Consider the following 24,388-nt stretch of genomic DNA (forward strand, 5'->3'; position numbering starts at 1 on the left):
AGCATAGAGACACAAAATCTACCTGGTAAGTCTGATAAACCAGTGGTTATAGTTCACAATGTATTGACTGTTTGATTTTGAAGTCCAGTTTGGAAGCTTCTTGCTAGTTGTCTGTTTATTTATTTCAACTGCACTATGATCTGGTCTTACATTCTAAAAGGGATGAAGATTATTTGGTAATAATGTGAAAGAAAAAGGCGTAATGTTTCTTACTTGGAATTAAACATAAACTGTGTACAGATCTTTTATTTGCATGCTGTATAAGTGCTTTAATGAAATTTATGAATATGACAATGTAAACATTACATAGGAACTTTGGGTTGTAATATGTGACCAATGTCAATGCTATCAACGTAACTTGAGTTTGTTTCTTGGATTGTTTAATGATGGTGTGTCAGCTGTATAGACTTGCACATGTTTAATGTGATAAGAAGGCTGACAAAGGTGAATAGGTATGTATTTGGAAGGGACTATTCCGGAATTTAGTAGTTATAACTAGCACTATTTCAGTGTAGGACACAAACAGACTTTATTAAGATTGAAATTGGGAACAATCATAATTCTAAGATATGAGTGCCTTGGTGTGGTACAATTTTCTGTTATATGTTGAAAATTAGAGATGTGCTTTCAAGGTATCAGAATGCATTCTGACATGTTCTACATCCTTGGCTTGATGTATGATGAATCTGTGTAATTTAAATAAATTCTCTTCTGTTCTTTGTATGACCTAAATTCTGAAAGCACTTTTCAGTTTCTAACCTACAAAATTCTTTATATAATCTTGAGAATAAATTAAGTGCTCCAATAGTGAGGCTGTCTGTGTGGTAGCATTTTCTGCCCTACAATTATAGCTTCCTCCTTCGGCATCTGTAGTAAAAGGTCAAATTAATGTTAGACATGCAATAAAGATGCCATTGCCTTGTTATGTAACATGGGCTTAAATCGTAGCAAATAAAAGATATTGTACTTCAGTTGGAATATCTGTATTTGAGAAACAAACCAGTACGTTTCTGTGTTTTAGCTCATACTACATAACCAAGGTACAGAAGGGAGGGTAGTATTAAAACATTTTAAAAAAATAGGGTATGGGGAATAGATTTAAGTGGCTTGGTATAGGACTGAATTATTGGATTCTTTGAATAAAGTAATGGAACTGGGTTTTTGAAATGCAAATAATTTCTTTATGACCTGAACAACTATGACTTTTTAAAGAAGGCCCAGCACCATGAAATGTAGTTAGTTCTGTTGGAATCGAGCATTACACCGTTAGGGGTCGTTCGTTACAAATCGATTAATCGCTTCATTAAACAGTTATCTGGCTAACGAAATTTATTTCCGTTTTAAAGAATGAACTTACATCCTGTCTGTCGCCCAATAAATCTGAAGATAGCGTTGGCTGTATGTTTCAAGTACGGGACACAGAGTGTTGAAATGTATGTGATTTTTGGCTGAAATTAACTGTTCAGAATCGTAAGATGAGACAGTAGGAACATAGTTTGCAGCAAGTATTTGCTACAGACCTGGGTCAACATTAACTCATAACCACAGCCACAGTGACGTCAAAAACAATGCTACGTAAGCGTCCCTAGGCTGCAGGCAGCTGAGGTTATAGGTAACCTTGCGAGTTTTGTGAGAAACATTTCGAATGAATTGTGGCTAGGGATGTACTTGTTCTGCGTGTGTGTGTGTGAGTGAAGTTATTGAAGACGATGTTGTCAGTGAGTGGATCGTGAATTTTCGAAGACTAAAACAACTGGTGATCTGCTTGAGGTATGTTTCTGGCATTTCATTGGTTGATATACATACAATAATGTTGTTTGTTTATTCTTTTTGCGTTGTCATGATAAAGCCATGTGGCCTGTCCCAGGTCAGAATTTATTCTCAAATAGCGAATATTTAACAGAGCCTTGGTAAGACTTCTTGGACGGTTAATCTGTCCATCTCAAGGTCCCGATTTATACAGAACAACAAAACAGACAAGCAGGGACTTGTTACGATAATTTCAAAGACTAATTTGTATTATTTATCTTGTAGTTTTATAGAGGATAATGTATAAGGTTTCTGTACAAAGCTATTTCAGAATATAGCTGATTTACGGGATTCGTTTACACTTTAAAGATAGATTATAGTATGTACAAGACGCTCAGCGTATTATGTGAGCTAGAAGAGAGGCCAATTTTACGCATTGAAAGATCATATGCTTTGTTGCTGTAGCGGAGACACGATGTTTATAAACATTCAAAATAGTAATGTAATCATATCCTACAATACGAAATCAGTTTTCAGATTCAAACATGTATTTGTTTGATTTGTGACGTTCTGGAATCTAACTCACGTTCTAATCGATTATTCATAGGTTATAGCTATCATCATTTCTATGAGGAAGCATGTTAATGATATATTATTGAAAGCAAGGATGTGAATATTGTCTGTAAACATTTATCTACGTATGCAGGTTAACTCTAAATTATGTAAGGACCAGTGGACATGTGATGTAAGTGGCTGATTCAGACATCTAATACGAAGCTGTCCACCATCCCCATGACCCCTTGTGGATAACATTGACGCCCAATAGGGGTAATCAATCCTCAATAATAGATGTTATGCCGTGTTTGTTCTGCTCAGTTTACGTCATTTAAAAATAATTATATTTGCAGCCCGACCCTTTACTTTAATTTGTGGTAGTCTTTAGGCCTACTTAAATGTTTTCTGTAATTTCCAGCTCTAGGTGTGAACTTGATTACTAAAAAAAACCCTAATCTAAAATCTGAAAACGATGGTTTTCATAGCTCTGAGCAAAGTGTCAAAGAATCAAGATAACCACAAGGGACATTTGTTAGCACAGGACTCGGTACTCGTGAGTTTTAAAGCAGAACCATCATATTCTGGGACCAAAATCTTGAGAGTGGGAGGCGTATGGTCAGTTCTAGACTTGATGAAGCTATAAGGTTGGTAGTAGTGAATAAATAATGGAGTGAATGCCACAGGATTGAGAGAAAATCATTTTAAAAATCTGTGCAAGTGACAACATGAGAAGGAATAAGTGGAAAAACGCGTAGATTAAAAAGTGTAAAGCAAAGCTTTGAAAGCAGATTCTTTACTTGGAGCACGTCGAAGATTGGTGCTGTTGTTATAACGTAACGTCGGTTGGAAGTTTGATTTGGGTCGTGTTTGGTGTTGAAATCGGAGGAAGCCATGTTGCACATACTATATAAAGACAATTACCAAACCCGGAAGCCAATGTTTTTTTATCGGACACTGTTCAGAAGAACTTGCACTTTTACGGAGTTTTACGGGGGTTGTTTTTACACGATGTACAAAGCCTGTAATCCATTACATTGATTTGTAAGCAACGGTATAAAAACTTAGGATTTCGTAGTGTGATATCGATCTGTAAGCGGTACGTTATCAGAGTAGGTTAAACCATTTAAGTCGACGTTCTTTAAGTCGAAATATCGTATTCAAATAACACCTTGACATAGTGTCACTCACTCCGATAACATCTTTGCAGCTGTTCAATTCTGAGTCATTTTAACACTTCTTAAATTAATATAGTTAAAACATGAAAGATAATGACTTTTGGTTAAACAATATTATAAAAAAGGGAAATTGAATAAAATTACGTTTCCATGGAACAAAATTTGACGTTGCTTAGTGAAAAATAAATTGTGGTAAGACGTACGCGGTTTAGAGAATTTTCCTTGTGTGGATAAAAAGGCTGATGTAAAGTCGTCCCAGTGCTTAACTAAGCACCAGACTATGAAAACGTATGGGGAATGGTCGTATAGCTGACGCATTTTTACAGTCGACGCGGTAACAACTAGTATCACGACGAGGCGTATCAAGAAACTGTTTTGAACATTTGATTAAAGTTCTTATTAGACCCGTGTTTGAATATGTGCTAGGACTGTTATTTTGAAGATGACGATATAATTTACCTTCGATATGGCCATTTGCACATCATTCGTATGCTAAGTATCTGATAACGAGTCCTTAAATAATTATATAAATAAATAAATAAACAACCAATCGGCCGACCAACGTAAAAAATCCAATCAAATGAACCTAATAAATATTTTATATGTGTATTAGCAACCAAAAACCTCATACGCTTATCTTGCAGTTGAGACGTTCTCTGTATTGGAAGCGAAACGATCATTTGAGTTTCCTTCCTAAAACCATTTTAATTATTATAATAGGAATAATGATTACTGATTCTATTATTAAATTACTGTACCGATAAAACTTATACCAATAGTTATTTACATGTTATTATTTTGCTTAATTCTTTGACATAGGCAACTTCTATTTACTTGACATCTTATACAAATCTGTTGGTATATATATACAGACATGGGATGGATTAAATGAAGAGTTGTTTGTTTTATTTATTTTTAGTTTAACAGATTTATGGCAAGTTTCTGTGGTGAATTGAACCTGCAACATAGTTAATAAATTATCACACAGTGCCTTATTATCCATATATTTTGATTTGCAACAAGCGGCATGTAGAATAATTGTTGTTCTATTTCCCCTAAACATAGTTACGCAGTTGATTATGAATTCCAGACATATCTTTGTACAACGAATAAGTAATGTTAAAATTAGGCACATCTACACAGTAACAGATGATTTTTGTTGGCAGTTTGCAGTAGAATGTCATATATATCAGAACATGTGTAGTATTTAGTATTTTGCAGTTCAGTATTTTTGCAAGAAATAAGCAGGTGTTATGAGGATAGGCAGGTATCATTAGGACACCATCTCTCTTTCTGGACGGATAAGAAAACATGTTGAGGGCATAGTTTTGTTCTCTGCTTGTCTTTCGACGAATAAACAGCTGTTTTCCATAGATGAACAGGCATGGATGTCATCATTTGACCAAAATGTCGTAAGGAAAACATCACGACGAGAGATACATTCAAAGAAGCCTTCATATCAAATGAAATCCTTTATACGAAACCTTTCTTTTCTCATAAAAGTCTAGTGCCTCCAAACTAATCCGCTTTGGTATTAAGTGTTCTGTTCCAGTATGCTATTTCCGGGATCATTTCATGACTCATATATGTGGTTTATCTAGCTTATTCTGCTCATGCTTTTGGAAAAATAACTTTGCTCTTTGGAAACGCAATTTTCTTTCTGTTCTGGCATCTTCCTTACTCATCCGTCGCTGGGCACATTTCTCCGTCTCTTGATTACAGATCAGTTGCTGTACTGTGGGGTTATCATCATGCTGATTAGGGACTGATTTTTCTGTAATATACTGCATATCTGTATTCTGTTCGACAAACAATTCTGCTCGATTCTTAGATTCGGCTTGGGAATTCTTGTTATTAATTGGTGTATTCTGGCTGGCTATCGAGAGCTTTTTTTGGGGTTCTGGAATTATGTAACCATCGTCTGTGATGTACACTAATACAGCTCGGTAGGTTTTGTTTTCTGACCTTTGAAGTTTCACTGCCCCCATTTTATTCAAATTGCAATTGTCGATTTCTGATGGGGCAGTGTTTGTACCATCTCCATTCAATGTTTGTAACTGTTTGTTAATGGTATTGTTAGCCAACTGTTCTTTCTGTTGTCCAGTTTCAAATAAAATATTTACAGTCTTACAATTTAAATGAACTTCATGATCAAAGATAATGTTTGATAGCATGTGCAAGGTCATATTTTGAAGTGATATAAGTGATGTTCTGTGTACAAAATTAGGATTTATTCCAGCAGGAGATTTTATATTATGTTCAGTAACTTCATCGTTGTGGAACTTGTACGATGAAGTGACTTCGTCGTCGCCATCATCGTATTGATCGGTGCCTTTCTGATTGCCACAAATACTGAGCTTTCCTTCAAACTTTACTCTTGTCACTGAATCTGAGACTTTCGTCAATTTCTGTTTTGTTATATTAATACTGTCGTACATTAAAAGCTTATTTCTGACATTCTGAGTGCCAACTAAATCGTTTCCATATATTCTCCATTGAGCTACAGCGTTTTCATTGCAAGTATCATGGCTAGGAAATTTCCACTGGTTGCGAAATGGAATAACTTCAGAATGAGATTCATTTCTTGACACTGTTTTGTCTGATGCCTGTTTTCGTTCGTTAGCTGTTCCTGATTTGCGCACTGATGCCCGTCTTCTGTTTGTAGACCAATGGCTTACGTCGCTCTTACAAAATGTTGGGTACTTTATAGAATTTAAGGCAACACTTCTCTCAAACCTTTCTCTTTGAACAGTTACGTCTTTTTGTTTAATCAGTTTCTTATCCCAGTTCACTTTCTTTCGGGTCAGTCGCATGGGTGTTGGAAATCCATCAATATAATCGAATGTTGGCAAGTGTTGAACATTTGGTCTGTGTTTCATTAACACCACTCTGATATAGCATTTGGTTGCATTTGACTCCGTTACGGTAGCACAATTCTGAATTTTGTCAGAGAGTTTAAATTCCATGCCTTTCTTCACACTGTAATCTGCTGGATGAACTATTTCATAATCATCACCGGCATATATACTTCCCATGGAACTTTTCGCTGTGACAAGATTCGTACTATTTGCGTTGCTCATTTCTGGAATTTCCGCTTCAGTTTCTTGTTTAGTTAGATAATTATCTTTGATCTTACAAGCATCATCCCTGTAACATGCTGTAGCAGAAACCTCATGCAAGTTTTTAAAAGATGTTTCTGTGCTATTTCTAACTAATAATGGTCTCTTTAAACATTCTGTTTTATTTTTTACGCAAAATATATTTTCAGACAAATTTATCGTAATATTGTCAACGTACATATCCGCTTTATTTGATAATTCGTTATCAGAACCAGTTTCCGCTAGACGCACTTCTGGATCAATTTCCTGCGCTACTAATGGACGCAATATGTCTGTGTCTGTAGTAATGACGTCTGGCTGGGGGAGGCTTATCGCTCGCGATGGAGGCCTATCGCTTGTTACTTGTGGCACACTGTTTGTCACTCTGCCCACGTGAGATGAATGTTGTACCATTGGATGTCTTTCGGTAATGGTCCATTCTTCCACACACGAAATATTATTTTTATTACTTGTACATTGTAAAACACTGGAAATTTTCTTAAAATCAGTGTTCGTATTTGACAAGGCGCTTGGTGAAATCTCTCTCTTTACATGAGACATGACTTCGAGTGGCAAGACTCTGCAAATGACTTTCGGCCTTTTTAAGCTACGGACCATATTAGGCGAATTTTCGTTTTCTTTGTGATATTCTGATTCATCAGTAGCATGATTTTCATTTGAAGAATTTAGCGACAAGAGTGAATTGGCTGCTTCTGGAGACGCTTTAAGTCTTCGTGAAGTGGTAATACTGTTTCTATTCCTATAAGTTATTTGCTGATGGAAGATTGTTCTCTCCGTGTCAGCATGCTCACTTCCTCCATGGAACTGGAATTCGTTATCGCTGTTTTCGGTCTTCGGTAAAATGTTACCGACAGAACCCGCAGTGAAGTCGTCATTTGCCACCATCTTCTTCAACGGTTGGAAGGTGACATGGATATTTTCGTGTGCCAGCTTAGAATCACATGGCAGCACCAGACTTGATTTGTCTCTTAAGTCATTCCCTATCATAATTTGGTGTTGGGTGTCTGCATCGGGCGCTTTTGTAACGCCAACAGTATTTGCAAGTACTTTCAAGGCACCCTCTAGTGTTTCTTGGTTTGGTTCAGATATTTCTGTTTTGTTACGAATACTGTAGTCCACTCTAGCACTGTGTGATTGTAACGTCGATTTGACCTGTTCCGGAATATTTTCAATCGATGTGCATGAATTTCGAACATCTGTTTTGTTTGTTTCCTGTTGTCTGTTTACATTGGTATTAAATGCAGGCTGCTCCGTCATACTCGAGTATTCGTTACCTAGGTAATTACTAAGGTAATGTTTGTTATGAGTTTGTGATTCACGATGAGTCTTGACTTCGTTAATTTTGTAATTTACTTCCTCTAATTTATGATCTCTTAAGCATTCTTGTCCTTTGACTCTGGCATATGCATCTTTGCAAGTGTCCAAGGGTCCTTTTCTTTCACACATCGTTGTGGCTGTTGAGGTAACTGAAACATACTCGGGGACTTCGCTTATTATGTTTCCTGAACATTCCATTTCATTACACTGACAACTGTTTGATTCACCGAACAAAGTTTTATCGTTAATAAAAGGAGTATTTTTCAGTGTCTCTGTATTTGTAAAATTGCCTTCTAATAATACAATATTTCGTGAACTACATACCATTGTAACGTCTTCAATATCCGTGTCTTCGTCTTGTTGCTGCTGCATCTCTCCGTCTGGTGCCTCAGACGTTAAAGTGAAATTGCCAATGCTCTGGCAAATTTCCTGCATAAGGACATCCATTTCCATGTGTCTGTGAGGTAAGTAATTTTCTTCGTTTTGCTCCTCTGTTGACGTCATTATGGACGTACCTTCTGACGAAATACGAGGGTAATGCTGCAGATGTTCTGATTTTGATGCCCAGTTTCCAGAAAGTGGCGCATCGCTGTGATTGTTTTCAGTATTATTTCTACTTTTATCATCTACGATACCCAAGACTTCTTCCTCTGGAGGATCAGCACAATTGATATTTCTTGACAACTGTTGATTCCCTCCTTTGTCTTCACTGTACCTTTTAGAACCAACAGATTTATTAATATCTCTGGACTCATTATTCTTTATACTTTTATTGGAATCGCTTTTGATTACACCCTTTTTGACATTAACCGAAATCTGCTCGACATAATTCTGCTTATCGTCTAAAATGTTGTAATCAGAGTCACCAGAGTTGAAACTTCGATTATCTCCCACTTCTCCGTATCCCTGAATATCGGAACGAACAACGTAATCTTCGGCGACGTAACTGTCATTAGTAACGTTTGATTCCGGAGATGGCGTCTCAGTCTTGTGTCTTGCCTTGACATACAGTTCGCTCATTTTAACTATGCTTCCACACGCATTTCTTTCTTTTGTTCCTTGTAGTGCTTGATCTAATTTACTCAGTGCCTCCTCCAAATCTTGAGCAGCTAAGACTAGATCGAAGTCTATCGCATCATAGTAATCTGATATATCACCAAGATGTGATAACGCGATATCTGATGACTGATGATAGAATTCGTGTCTTTGATGGCCGTCGCTGCTAGACGTAATGGAGGCTGCGAAGTCACGACTAAGGATATCTTCGAGATCCATGAAACGAGATGGCTTGACAAACAAATTGTCATGTGATGGGTTAGAATCGAGTGCAGGTCCCACTCTGTTCTTCAGTTCCAATGTGACCTCTGCTAAGAGGCTTATGTGTGTTGCCTCTTTCTGCCCACATTTGCTGTTTAATTGCAATGAATCATTGCCACCAGGCTTTCGTAGTATTTGAGGTGAAAAGGTGTAACTTTTCTTATTGTTATTGCATATTACGTTATCTGGGGCATCAGTTTCCATTGTCTCTGCGGTTTTCTGCCGTATGTGGTCTTCTAGGAACACAGTATCTTCATCCTTAATTTCAGTGATTGGAATGTTGTCATTTCTGTAAAATTCTACTAATTCAGCACCAGTTTGTTGCCTGGATTTTATGTTCATGTGATTCTTTTCAGTACGTGATGGGGTACATTTGTTCACGAATATTTCAGTGGCCTTAATGAAATAACTTGTACCGATAATTTCTGTACTCGATTTATTTCTGTTTACTTGGAAGCATTTTTTGCAATTAGCTTCAAGTTTCAATTCAGACGGATCACAATTGGATATACCTTGCGTTGGGCGGTTCGCATGTCGGAAATATTTATCGTTTCTGGAACATATTTTCATGCTCTTAGAGGTTTTCCCTGAAGCAGGTGAAACCACGCGTTCTTTCAGCTTAACCACATCACACCACTGCTCAGTGGCCTCTAAGCCCCGAGGAATGTGGATGGCGTCAATAATTGGATTTACGCATGTTTTACTGCTTCTGACGCGTACGTCATCTGTTTTCTGAGTCACTATCGCATATTCTCCTTGTACCTCTTCCTCTGAAATATTAACTCTCGACATCATTTCGAGTTCTTTTCCAGACTGTATCGTGGAGAGAATAAGATATTCGGTTATTTGTCGTGAAGGGTTTCTAATGAGAGTTCCCATACAGAGTTCCTTCTTGAACTTACTTCTTACTCTGTTGTTATCAAATTCATTTGTTTTATTCAGGTCATTTACACCATAAACATGACATTTAATGCTGCTGTCAATATCATAGCTAACTGGCAATATTTTATCACAATTAAATTCGTAGATAGGAATATAATTAACTGTGATTGCAGTGTTAAGTTTCATGCTCGCTTGTATGTCGACTTTACGTCGAACTGCTGACAGATTTGGTGTAAAGGCAGTGATTTGTTTATTGAAATTCGTGATATCTATAACATTTCTGTCTTCATATTTTATTTTATGTAAACGCGAAGGCACGTATTTGCTTTCCATGAGTAGGCTTATCTGTTTGCAGTCACCACTCACACCCACACTGCAGAAAGTTTCCTCAATTTGAAGAAATTTCTTACCAGACATATTTGTTTCACTACTTGGATACATGATACATTCGTTGATTCCTGGTTTAATATATTTTAAAGCACTTTCAATTAACTTGAATGTTTTCTCTGTCAATCTCACTGGCCTTCCATCCAGTAATTGCTCAGCGGAATCCAGAAGATGGAAACTGCTATGACTAGGATTTAGACTTGAGAGAATACTGCATAATAACACAACCTTTTTGCACTTATCTCTGAAAAAATTCAAATCCCGTCGTTCGAGTTTGTGGGTAAGTGAAGGTGCCTGCTTTATGTCACCACTCAGTGGTGACATCGCAAATGATGTTTCATGCTTCTTACCTTTGCTACTAATAGTTCCGTGTTGCATGTTGTACTCTTCAGTGCTGTCATCTGTGTAGCAAGAGAAGGGACTATTGCTTATTCCGTGAGGTGACGAGTGAATTGCCATCTGTCTCGGAAAACGTTTTGCAGTCACCCTGATCTCAGAAGGCAATTGTTTCAACTCTCCGTCTTCTGTCAGTAACATCTTTTCTGTCACGAAGTCTACTATTCGAAACAAAACTTTGTGCCTCCTCCGTTCTGGCAGAATCCTCGGGTCATTCTTATCGGCAGACATTCCAGGAGTCAAGGGTCCTGTTATATCTGGATCCTTCCTGTCAACTGAGATCAAGTAAGGAGACCCTGGAACATGTTTATCACACATTGTAATGGATAATTCATGTAAACCAGGATTCTGTGGCACATAGTTAACACGGATATTTCCGGAAGTCACGCTGTAGTTGATTGGTATATTACAAACACGTTCACAGGGTTGGCACACACAGGATTGTGAATGTATTTTAGTCTGTTTACTCCACTTGTTGAAACACGTTGTTTGAATTATTACTTCCCCATGGTCACTATTTGGACCCTCTATTTTGACAGATATGTCAGGAAGCGATGCATGAGGTTGATGTGATACGTACGACGACTGAAGCAGATAAATGTAGAAGCTAGCTCTGCGCAACTGGACTGCCACGACTACGCCCATTCCCTTGACAAAGCAGTCAAAGGGCGGGAGTGCTGGCACCTGTTGTGTTTCCGTCGCATTTCTCTCTGTCCGTCTGAAAAATCTCAGACGTCGACTGAGGGTGCCATGGCTCTGTCTGCGTTCAAGTACGGCGCTCTTAATGGTCGTCAGATAACGGAGTAAACGGCGCTCTAAATACGAACTGAAAATAACTTGATGTAGATCTTCGTTGGTGAATACCTGAGGAAAGAGAACAAACTTAGTATTTCGATGCCGATCCGTAATAGAAAACCTTGCTGCGTGATCTAACGGGCTAAAGAAGGATAATAGAGAGGGACTAATTTAGCTTTTATAATACGTAGTACGGATAACGTTGTGAAACTCTTGTACATAATACGTGGTTGTCAGAATCTTTGCTACTTTTCACGCGTAATAAGAAGTTTTCCGGATGTACATTCTTATTCCGCGGCCCTGAAATTACTCCGTTGTTAACCTCCAACACCTTTCTGAAAGTCTTTTTTGAAAATCTCTATAGAAATCGTAGCAGCGGACGCATTCATATATTGGTACTCGCTACATTACGTGTTTGTGAAGTGTAAGCAATACCAACAAGATTATACGTAAGGAATTCTGGAAACGCATGCAACTTTTATTAAATCATGTTATAAAGGAAGATGGAGTCGTAGCAACATGGCGGCTTCACGAGGATGGCGATTAAAGAATATTTGAAACGTGTCCTCTGAAAGTCTTATTGTGACATACAAAGAAATTCCCTATCAACATAAGTGGTCTAAAATGGTGTTTTTAAGATATTCTTTGGAAGGATACAATGCGCTTCTTAGGTGATGAATGATTTTATAGGAGTCCTAAATTAGTGGGTAGAATATGTTTAATAATTAATATCCCCTCTGTGGTGTTCGAACCTGCGACCTAACGATTCAAGGTCGCGGTTTCTGTCCTGTAACAACCGAATCTGCTGATGTTGGCACTTCTGTCTTCAGCAGACTGAATTTTCGTGTTTTCCTGCCATCGTAGCCTTCCCGCACTCCACAGACGTCTACTCTTTTCCGACGCCCTCATAACAGGGAACATCACCACCTCTCGGTAGTCATTACACTCACCCCCGCGGCAAGCACTTCCGTCACCGACATTGGGGAAACAGTTTTTGTCGTGAAAGTACAAGCGGCTGTACTCTCATTTAACCACATACTGCATGTAGCTGGCATCTGTAACGCTCGGCTTTTGTACTTATAATTAATATGCAAAACATCACTTAACATTCTGGTGCGGCTCTCGTGAGAAAACCCGACTAAAACTGAATTTAACAACTAGAATAACGAGTCTTAATCTTAAAACTTTATCATTTACCTGCTTTGAAGCGATGCCACTTTCCGCATACCACAGACATGTGTCAGTGTTGTTGAAAGCAATTTAATCTTTTCTTGATCTTAACCTGGGTAAAAACTAGTACGATAACGTATGCACATAATTATGAAATACATTACAGAATAACGTGACATGGAATAAATGTGAATTTAAATAAGATTGAAATTCTCGTGACGGATAACGCACATATTATAAATTACATTTCACGCTCTGGATCAAAATTGCATTATATTCAGCAGGTTGAACAATACTCATCATCAACACCGCAGTTCGTTATGAAAAGAGATATGCAGATGTCAGGAATATAGTGCACTGGCTCTGACAGTGAGGCTGGAAGCTTCATGGGATTAGTTAAGGAAATGCAAAGCGTGGTTACTACAAACCAGGGGTAAAACGCAGTTCGGCAATTTATAAAATTCCCGAACGCAGAAACGTGCATTTTCACTGCAGTGCAGAAGGCTTAAAAAAGTATTGAGTAAGCAACCCTGTCTTGTATTATGTAGGTCCCGGGTTTAAATCTCTTACCGGAAACTGATCCTGACAGATTTTTCTGTTGAATAAGCGTCATCTTTTCGCGGAAGATACTTCGGTCTAGAGTACGTTTACATGATGGTAGTGAAGCAACTGACAGGCAAAATACATGAATAATAGCAAAAATAACGTTAAACTTTGCGGGACTCGCTTGAAAGACGAAGGGTTTTAAATTATACCATTACATTCCAAGGATATGCAGAATGAATTCATTACATCCCATACACAGTTATCTTGAACGTGTATATTTAAACATTCTATTGTAACTGTGCCTATTTTGTGGTGGCAGCAGCTGAGATAGAGGATGTTAGTGTGATATGGTCACAGAAATGCTACCTTAGCACCCTTGCTTAAATCTTGTCCTTAGGCTTTCGCTGCTGGAGTTCAGTGTGGAAGTTCGGCTTCACGGTAACGTTGAGAATTATCCAACGTTTGGTTTTAGCAAACATTGCAATTGTAATTTTCTGGGTGAATGTAAACAGGTTGGACGTTTTGGAAGCCTTATATAGGGCAGGTGGTAAGTTGGATTTGATGGTGCTGATTGGTGGACCACAAGAGCGGGCTGCTGTCCAAAGTGGTGACTCGTTCCTGAAGATGGCAACTGCAGTGTTTGATGAAAAGTTGGGTAATTCTCAAAGTTCGACGCTGTTAATCTCCAAAAGCCGAAGTCATACCCCTGTTAAGTTCACTTTTAACCAGATATGACGATACTCGAAGCTAGAGCAAGCAGTAACCTAGATAACTGTTTTGCATTTTAGAATTCAGTTCCGCTTTAGTAATTTGTTGCTAAAATGTAATTTTCTTCTGCGTTGATATTGGATCAGGATGAGAGTTCTGTTGGCAGTGGAGGAGGGTTAAGTTAAAATTACTTTTCGGAGAGAAAGCTCATCCATCCATGCCGGCACGTTAGAGGAAGGATGCAACTGAGGGGTGGCTTTGCTGCTGAGAAGATTTCCGTGTGTTCGTTCCTCAAGCCGACACAGCGTATAAACGAATCACTGAACGACCCCGCAATAACCACGCTCCGTCGCTTCGAGGAATAATTATTAGCAAGCCATGGAAAGCAAGCAAGCAAGCAGATAGGTTCTGAAGGACCGTCCCGACAAACGGTAGGGAGTCCTTGACCGTATTTCTGCTGATTCTGAATTGAATAGAACCCCGACTGCACTCAGGTTATGAAAAATGAATGACGAGAAATCAAAAGTCGATTATAGGAATATACTACACTTAAAATTACCTGCCGTGCAAGCTAGCTCAAACGGTAACACGGAATTTATTCCGGTTCTAATTTCGGCCGGAACAGACACATTTTTGTGGAAACAGAGTGCGAATAATAAAATAGAGCAGAGGGAAATTATAGTTTAAATAAATTTTTTTTATCACTTTTGGAACTTTCAATGAAGACAAAAAAATTAAATACTTGTTTAATAAATGGCTTCAGGTCGAATAAAATTGCGTTAATAAAACTGAAAGCAATCAAGTATTGTAGAAAAACGACAAGAGAATGAAAAATAAAGAAGCATATAGAAGAAAAAAACAGACGAAGACTGAGAAAACAATAAAATTCAAAGTTCTCAACTCGTTATTAAAGACGAGACCAACAACGTACAATTGTTTAGGGCAAGGAAAAGAAGACGAATGTAATAACAAATTTTAGTTATATTTTTTGTAAGTCGAGTTACGAGAACGTTCTGAAAAGTAATGCCTCATATGTTTTTTCTTCTGTAACTGGAACATATTTCACCGAAACACAAATGGATGCATTTGTTTAACGTTATTATGAAATTTCACACACTTCTCAACATAATCAGATCTGCTGTCCACACACTTCCGCCAAGGCTCAAGTTGTTTCTTCAGTCCGTCGTTTTAGAAATGCCCAACTTGTTGACGCAACCACATCTTCATCGTTGTCCTGACTCCATCTTCCGACAAGAAGTGACATTCTCTTCAGAGTTTCTTCAGTTTCAGGACGTGCTGGAGGTCAGACTGAGCCGAGTTAGTGATGTATTGTGGGTAGTTCATGACAGTTGTTCTTGCACTTGTGTGAAAAAAAACCTATTGTATATTTAGTTAACACCACTACGTGGTAGTGTCTATTAGAATAACTGAGCTATTAATTTTTAGTATTCCTTTGTAACTTCAATTTTTGGTATTTATAAACATTTTACAATATAAACTACAGCCATCCTTCGCTAACAGAAGAGAATACGTTCATGGAAAAAGAGGGATGTGCAAACTAAGGCATTTTGGGAATTTGAGATACGGGGGACCTCGACTTCTGTTAACACTCGTCAGAGCTTGAGTGGATGGGTCGTTGCAGTCTTGAATCCTGAAGGGTCGAGAATAGTTGAGAGTCCTGGGTGCAGATGGGGGAGGGGATATCAGCGTATTAAAATTAATATTATACAAAAATGGCGTTCGGATATGGACTGAATTGAGCAGGCCATAATATGTTTGCCTCCAGAAGAAAATCGCTACTATTTATTTGTTTACACCCTCGGTTCTTTTTTTTTTTGAGTCGTATGAAGCCACATCATACATCACTTAACAGCTCACAGCACCACCACGCATAATATAATATGTCACATTAATGGTGAAAGCATGTGACTTATATTCGAGGGGTTTCTTAATCAGAGTCTGGGAAATGGAATCCTGACTGGGTTTCCGTATTACTTTAAAGTAATCCTGATTAATATCTATTTAATTAATTACTCCTACGCCCGTAGTTCAAGGTCAAAATCATCTTCACTCAATCATTTCCATGTAATTTCCTATATACATCTATATGGGATAAGATACGTCAGTGTGTGGTGCGAAAAATTAATTTTAATCAATTAGTGGCTTCATCAAGTAACGCGTACGATCGGCATTTCCACGCCAAGCTGACCTGGAATATGTGTATTAAATTTAAATTTGCTTTGAAAATGGCTGTTAGAAGAGGCACAAGTACAGAATACAGCATGAAATATCCGTAAGTTAATATAAAGATATGTATCTAATACATATTTCGAAAATATAGCAAAACAAAAATTATATTATTCGAGAGTAACAAATGAGAATCACGTTTATGATGATGTTAAGGACTGGTTAAATTCTGATAATGGTATCATCAAGTTCAGAATCCTTTATTTTCAGTCTCCTGTCTAAACAATTGAAGAAAAAGTTGCATGGAGTGCAAATGTACCCAAGGGAGATGAAATAAAAACAGGAAATTGTATCCTGAAGGAACTATAATAGAAATATTAAATGGGAAATTATCGGATAAACGGGTACGGCATGTGCGTGGAAGACGATAAAACCTAAAATACTTCGCGTAAAAACTTACAGAAGGAAGGAATATGTAAAATTATTATTTTGGAATTCGTTCATGTTCTAAATTACAAAATCATTGGGCCACAACGTTTATAAAGCTGGATTCTGCTTTCGTTATAGAATAAGACAACAGAGAAGAGACAGAAAGCCTATCTTTTGGGCCTCCTGGTTAAACAAACCTCAGTCCTCGAGGTCGTAGTACCTTGAATATTATCGTGTAGATTGTTTTGTCTAAATTTGTCTGATGGATAGTATGCAGTTCACCCTAGTTACTCCAGGCGGATGCTAGTGGAACCTTATGTTACAGGATACATATTTACGGATTATGCAAGTTAATTTCATGTTGTACCTGTTTCCGAATTACTTTTTCAGCGCTTTCCCCGTTCAACTCCTACTACTTCTATTAATACAATTCCCCTCCCAGCAACGTCGCTTATATGCGGTAAGAGGATATTACGTTCCCGATGAGGATGGGAGTAATGCCGGGGGCAGCTTAGCTTCTGGTATGATTGGTTTGGTCGGACAAGCTGAAGGTGAGAGACTAGTGCAAGTATCTCATAAAAGTAAGATTTGAGGTTTTCACAGCGGTGAGTATGAAGATTTCTGTCTTCTGGGATGTTGCGCTGTGTAGTCTGGTCGATGTTAACTAACGTTTCGGAGGTCATACTGCCTCCGTCATCAGGGCGATGAATCGGCAGTATGACCTCTGAAACGTTGGTTAACATCGACCAGACTACACAGCGCAACAACCCAGAAAACAGAAATCTTCATCTCATAAAAGCTTTATGGCTCCATTATCAAACTGGTCTGGGAGAGACTTAATATCGCGAGCTGAAAATTATCTCTCGGCAGACATACTTCTTGACTGCTTCTTCGGTAAACAAATATGGGTCATGGATTATGTATGGTCTTGTGGGTTGTGACGCAGTGTTATCTTCTAGGTAGTAATCAAAGTTTTGGAGAAACGTATCACCTCCTACTTTGAAGATGAAAGCGATGTTTTCCTCCGAACTTCGGTAACCACACAGAATACTACAGTGTGTCATAACCTAGAGGAGAAAATAAAAAATTCCACCACCGTGATAATCTGAAATCTCATTTAGAATTCTGGAGAAATGTTTTAAAATATTCCAAATCTTTCTAATTTTTTTAATCTTCTGAATCACCATTCATTTATTTCGTGTTCAGCATGCTTTAATTAACTCAACTCCAGAGAGCAGAGTCCTTCTTGAGAAACAGATGGGTTCGGAATCTTCTTCACAAGAGCCTGCCACTGGTCCGTGTCTAAGAGTCAGTTCAGTTCAGATGAATCCATTCCACATTCTCACCATATATTAATCTACGGGAAAAAATACTTACCGGTTGTACGCACAGATGATTGGCCGCAAGGGTCTGGCCATGGTGTATTGATTTGTGACTATGGAATTTCCTTAGATGACCGGAACATGAACCAGGAACCACCGATTCAATGACGTCGCACAATATTGTACCGTCACGCCACACGGCGGACAGGTGACGAATTTCTCGCCCGGTAGGCAGCGCCTGTTGGAGCCATGCGAATAATTGTCGCCTTCGTGTCCTCCGGCGAAAATCTAAGGGGATTTAAACAATTAATAGAGAGTAGACTAATTGCATTTTTAAATAACCTTCATGTAATTAATAGCTGCTTCAAGTTATTTTTATCTCACCACAATACAGCGTGTATCTACAAATATATTACCATTCTCATCCATTCTTTTCAGTTTCATTTAGACTGGTAATTTTTTTAAAATTGAATTATAGGTGGTCGTTTCCACGTTTGGTTATCACTTGTGATGTTTCCTTTAGGCATATTTTAATTACCTTACCAATCGTGTTTCATAATCCTTTTATCAGGGTTTCTTATGTGATCTTAATGACGTGTTTTTCATAATTCAGATTGTAGATATCCTGAAAATTGATGTAGTGTGTACCGCCAAAACACTGGGAAGAGCCTACAAGATTGCACGGTGTCACAACCCAGGAGTTCAGAATCTGAACTCACAAAGCATTTAAAACCTTAAATGCCAGTAACTTTATAAATTCATGTATAGTTTTGGAGCAATATACACGCTGGCTTGACTTCTGTTTTCAAATTCAAACTTTCTCATACTTATTTCAGGAAGAAATTTGATACTAAAAAGAAACTTCTATTGGGACGAAAATAATTCTGAAGTTTTTATTGGTGGCTACAGGTTTTTAAGAAGTGCCATTTCGTCTTCTTCTAGAGAAATAAGGGGAAGGCGGAAACAACATCTAAACTACGTCCATAGATTTTTCACGGCCAAAACGACCCGGAAAATTCTCAGTGATCTGTTCCATATAGCGTGTAGAGCCCCCCCCCCCCTGCAACTTTTCTTTAGCCCACATATTCTCTTAAGGAGAGAGGGGTGGATATGCAGAAGGAAAGCAGCGTGTCTCTTCGTACATCCACTTCTACACAGAAGAGCAAGGCGTTCTTATCACCGTGTCTTTCACATTCCTACAATGTCGAAAGGTTTATCTTGACTACCCGCCTTTCTCAATTGCATTCTTGAATCTTCTACATTTAAAAGAAGAAGAGACCGCACTAGGCCTTATCTCTAAATATTTTGAAACGTTAAGATTTACCCTCACTATAATACAATTTTTATTAAATTCCTCAATTCACAATTTACTTTGTGGGCAGAGCACAAGGCCTTCTGCCTTGAAGATGTAACCATTCTCATGGACTACATGTAACATTTGGTGCATAAAAGACTGTTTGTACCTTTTTTTACCGTCTCGTAGAATTTACTCCGTAATCGATACAATGTTCTGTACAAGTAATAACACAAATATCATGTGTATAAATTATTTCTATGTGATAATATCTCTATAAATGGTTTGTCCAATTTAGGAGACCCTGTTTAGTTTTATATTGCAAAAGCGATCAATATTTCTCTTAATGCCGACCCGAAATAAGGAAATATTTGTTTTTCTGATCAATTGCAAGTTTGAACGTCTTCTCTGAGACGTAAACATTCTTGGACGTTTTTCTTCTTCCCATTTCTTTGGTAACAAAGCTCAACGCTTCGAAAGCTGCCTGCGTTTTCGTCATTAGGTCAAAATATAAAAGGTAATCTGTCGATCAACTGGAAGGAGTTGATATCGGTCCCCGGGGAAAATGGCTAAGCATATGTATCCTATTCATAGAAAATTAGACACAAACATAGACTTGTCTTCTTTGAAGGTTTTAATGAACTTTATTAATCGAAGTACTCAGTTTAATTCCATACTGTAGTGGTTACATTTAAGATAACACAGGCAGTTTGTCGCTGTTATGGAAACCAAGAATAGGAAAGATAAATAAAATTTTAATCACCCAGAAGTTGCCCAGGCAGTTAGAAGGAATGAGAGACAATAATTTCTCAACGGATATAGTGAAGAGAAAGTGTCTTAAAAATACATGATCAAATTTGTGAATTATTTTGGAAGAAACTGGACTCGTAATGCAATGCACAGAAGAGTATTCGATAGGAATTCAAACCGCAGCGAAAGTAGGATAATATTTTATACACGATGAAAAACATTTAGCTGTAATTTGTTCAATAAGACGGATAATTGATATGCCGTCTTCATCATAAGCTTGTAATTCCTTGTCTGCACTGACGTAAAGAGAAATAAATTACTTGTAAAGAAACCTAAACAAATTGAGCCAACTTGAGATAAAGTAGTCTGATGTTTTAAAATGATATCTTCTTAAAATGAAAGGAGAACACCCACTTATAATTAATCCATTCTTACAAATGTAATTTGAAGCAGGGCTTAGTGGTTTGTGAAGAGGAAAAGAATTAATGACGTCGAATTGAATATGCAAATAAACTCAGCGGCAATGGCGAAATTCAGTAAAAGCAATCTAATTTTTGTTCTGGTGATTTTTTATTCTGTTAGTGCATTATATTCTCCTTCCTCCCTTCCAGTCTGGTATTACTCTGCGAAAGAGAGGTAGAAACACACACAGAGGAGGACTGTAACGAACAGTAGGTTTTATTATAAACACATATCTGCTGTTGCTAGGATGTTTCTATTCGGTGATATAGAAATGTACGCTAAAAAACTGTCCTAATTAGAATCAGATTTAGCAAGCTGAACGCGAATGAACATGATTAGTCGAAGCGGAAATATTTTAGGGGGAGATGAGTGAAAGAGCATCGTAATTAGATTGGAAGGGATGTTGTGCTGTAACAAGACAGAGATACACGAGGAAGTAACTTTCAGCACTAGATATGTGTAAGCGTGCAACATGGAACTAGAGCTTGCCGTGTGTATGTGCATATAATTTTCGTGTTAAATATTGAAAACGTGCTTTTTATCTAAATCATTCGCTTTCCGGGGACGGAGAGGAGTTGCTGCCTCAAATTGAGATCGACGCCATTTTCGGTGGACATGACTTATCTTGCGTTTGTGAGGATTTGGTTTATGTGCGTTTTCCTAATCTCGTGCTAGAGCAGAAAAACTCAGACTCGCGTGGTTTTTACTTCCCTGATTAAATTATTTGTCGAATGTTACAAGTAGATAAGGGAACATTTCTTTCAGACCCAGATCAGGTGGAATATGTCAGATTTGTGGATTAATGATTTTTGAACTATAACATGTAGAATTGTAGTAGAAATGCATTTGTGAGATGATGATTTTGGGTTTTGGGGTCGGCTATACTCGTCGGTATATGCCAGCGTTTCGAAGAAACATGCTCACTTCATCTTCAGGTAAGAATGTAGACATGTTTATCCAAAACGATGGCGTCTACCTGTTAGTCTACATGGCGCCAAAACCTAGAACAACAACAACAACAAAAGTAACTTTGTTTTCTTATTTTTATAGCTTTTCTCTTATTCTACATCCATATTATGTTAATAGTGTCTTGTAAACATACAATTGATATGTCGAGGTACTTATTTTTCTTTAATTGGATCACGCACAAAATCAAAACTGGGACCCTATTATGAATATAAAAGTACACTAGCAATCCGGAGCTGTGTCGAACGAATTTGAAAACAGGCTGATAAACCTATTGGAGGTGATACACGCCTAATCACTGGGGCTTAGAGCAATAGCCTATATCAGGGAAATACCAGCCACAAAACTCATGTCCCGTATTGATTTAGTTACCTGCGCAAAGCCAATAATACACTGCTTCGTGTGTAGAGGCAATATACGACTTGTATTCGGTTGGTAACGAGTTTGAATCTCGATTGGACTGTCGATTATGAACGCTAAAATTTTCATATAGATTCCGATAGAAGGGAAGGTCACGACCATCTCTTTCAGAATTCTCACTTAATTAACATTCACAACAATTTTACCTTATCACTTGAGCTATGTAATCTATACAATTGAAATAACATCGTTAAATAACCCCAGAAACAAACAATATTCACGTTTATACATAAAAGTCAACTGTAATTTGCTATATCATGGGATCTTACGGTGTATCATACGTTTGCATGGGAATTATAACTATCTAACCCCATGGAATAGAATTTTTTTAGAAGCCGACATTACGCTCAGCTATTCAAGAAATTTCCCGCCTTTATAGAAACGGAAAGTAACTAAACTATAAAGTATGGTAATACAAAAGTGTGGCTTATAAAGGAGCAGGACACCATCTTTATAGACAATGATTTGTGACAACACATTGTTGCATAAACTATATGGATTTTATGGACTGATTTTAATACGCCGCGCTGCTGATGATGACCCCATGAGGTTGAAACGCGTCTGGCACAACGTGTTTTGAAGTGTAAACGGTATATAGACATTGGATACTACTCTTATGCAAGGTTTTAAGAAATGCTCGTGTGCAATGTTTATTAAGTTATGTACAGAATTTGCACACTACTGTTAACGCATACTATAATAAAATATTAGTTTCTGAGAAACGTTTGTTATAAACAAAGATATGAGTTAGATTTTTTCTAGTGTCAGATGTTTATTTCAATAGTATTGTCTTGCAACAGAAGATAAGCTGAATGATTTCTTTTGACGTAAATACGTCTATATTTTAGGGTCAGTGTCATTCGGCAAAAAATTTAACTGCATTGTTATGTTACCTTGGAAACGTCATCTGTTTACTCGGCATTGTTGTTACCTATAAAACATTTCATTACATTACCTTACATTACATTACCTTACTTTACCTTACCTAACCTTACATTACCTTCCATTAAATTACCTTACCTTACCTTACATTACATTTCATTACTTTACATTACATTCAGCTACCACAGACCCATCTTAAGCGTAACTAATTCAAATTAAATAAGCAAAGTCTTAATCAAACTTTACTAAATTGTAAAGCGGGTATAAAGCAAATATTTAGAATAAAGCCAATATATAAACTTCCTTTCCGTATAGACGTATTTACGTCAAATTCTCCGGAACCATGGTTCCACTATCACTTTTTAGTTGGTAAGAACTTGAAGAATCCCCTTGACCCATATTTTAAGGCTGATCACAAATTTACTTCCATATTTCGTGCAAAAGTTTAAGGAAAACGTCGATTTACCATCTCAGTTCAGTTCTCATTCATACTAACACATTTGTTCATTTACGAGCACTATAAGACTGCATTACCAGCTACAAAATGTTAATGAATAACAACTAAAAGGCAGAATAATATACGGACAGATAATAAGTATGAGGAGCAAGACATTAAGTTGATAATTTTATGTACACAGTATAATCCTGCACGTCAGCGCCCCCCCCCCCCCACTTCAGACCATAAAAATGTTAGCAAAGTACACCCTTTCCCTTGTTTGCTTTAAGCACGACAGCATTTGAAACGGCATGCAGGCAACTGCGACCCTTCGCCCCGTCAGCGCTATGCCTGTAAACCCTACACTGTGGATTATAGATCAAAATTACTGTGTTATGTTGACCCATCCCCTCACATAATTTCCCCTTGACAGTTTTCGTATTAAATAATTTCGGATTACATAATTTAACTGGAAGTGGAATGCCTCTGAATGGTCACGCGAAGGAAAATAAATGTATGGGTCTGCTTTTGACACATTATTTATTTATTTATTTATTATTAACTGCAAATGGGTTTATACCCGGTGGCAGTGGTGCTACAATAAGACACAACAAAACAATGAGATTTTTTGGTATTTTATGTAGTACAGACTTTATCATCATACTTGTCCACGACGGCAAAGAACAAAATTATTTGTGATGTCATATAATTTCGTGTTTACAACCATCATTTAATGATAATTAACACTAATTCAGTGTATGTTATGTTGTGTGTTGATTTCGTCAGAGATGCACGTACAAAACTGATCCAATAATACATGTAGTAGCAAGCATAAGTAATAATTGATTAGAAATGTATAACACAGAACATAAACAATTTTATTATTTCGGTAAAATTTATTTTAGAAAACCCTTTCGGAAACTGGTACTATAGCCATTGTCATACACAACATTTTACTTTAAAACTGTACTAATCGTGTCGATTCGAAGAGGTATTCAGCTGTCAATTTGAAGTGCGTACAACACAGTTATCCGTGTTGAATGCGATAGTAATCACTCTGCAGTCATTGTAATATACGACAGGTTTACGAACTAAATTTCGCTTCAATTTGTAAAAAAGTATAT

General features: G+C 37.5%; 3 protein-coding genes across 5 annotated transcripts in view; 1 reads left to right on the forward strand and 2 right to left on the reverse strand.

Moving 5' to 3' along the window:
* LOC110829516 (uncharacterized) overlaps positions 1-24,388 on the reverse strand; it is a 55,170-nt gene that overhangs the window by 4,085 nt on the left and 26,697 nt on the right. For all 3 annotated transcript variants that reach the window (XM_022063266.2, XM_022063265.2, XM_022063267.2), the window contains 2 exons: positions 18,110-18,342; positions 10,852-11,761 (listed from right to left, as the gene is read on the reverse strand). In XM_022063266.2, the coding sequence (XP_021918958.1) occupies positions 10,852-11,761; positions 18,110-18,342 (1,143 nt within the window). The remainder of the gene's footprint in view (positions 1-10,851; positions 11,762-18,109; positions 18,343-24,388) is intronic.
* LOC110829520 (aminomethyltransferase, mitochondrial) overlaps positions 1,336-24,388 on the forward strand; it is an 88,952-nt gene continuing 65,899 nt past the window's right edge. Inside the window, exon 1 of the mRNA XM_087347298.1 lies at positions 1,336-1,770. The gene's annotated coding sequence lies outside the window, so the exon portion shown is untranslated. The remainder of the gene's footprint in view (positions 1,771-24,388) is intronic.
* Positions 1,764-10,845, reverse strand: LOC147875206 (uncharacterized). The gene has a single exon (XM_087347229.1). It carries the CDS (start codon positions 10,823-10,825, stop codon positions 5,060-5,062), a length of 5,766 nt encoding a protein of 1,921 aa, XP_087203355.1. The 5' UTR covers positions 10,826-10,845; the 3' UTR covers positions 1,764-5,059.

Source organism: Zootermopsis nevadensis, unplaced genomic scaffold (genome assembly GCF_977971745.1).
Source record: "Zootermopsis nevadensis isolate Lab colony 2312 unplaced genomic scaffold, Znev_1.0 Znev_ptg000001l, whole genome shotgun sequence".
Lineage (NCBI taxonomy): Eukaryota > Metazoa > Arthropoda > Insecta > Blattodea > Termopsidae > Zootermopsis > Zootermopsis nevadensis.

Bases quoted from the DNA above. Each gene is read 5' to 3' on its own strand.
- LOC147875206 (XM_087347229.1), bottom strand. From the start codon at position 10,825: ATGTCACCACTGAGTGGTGACATAAAGCAGGCACCTTCACTTACCCAC.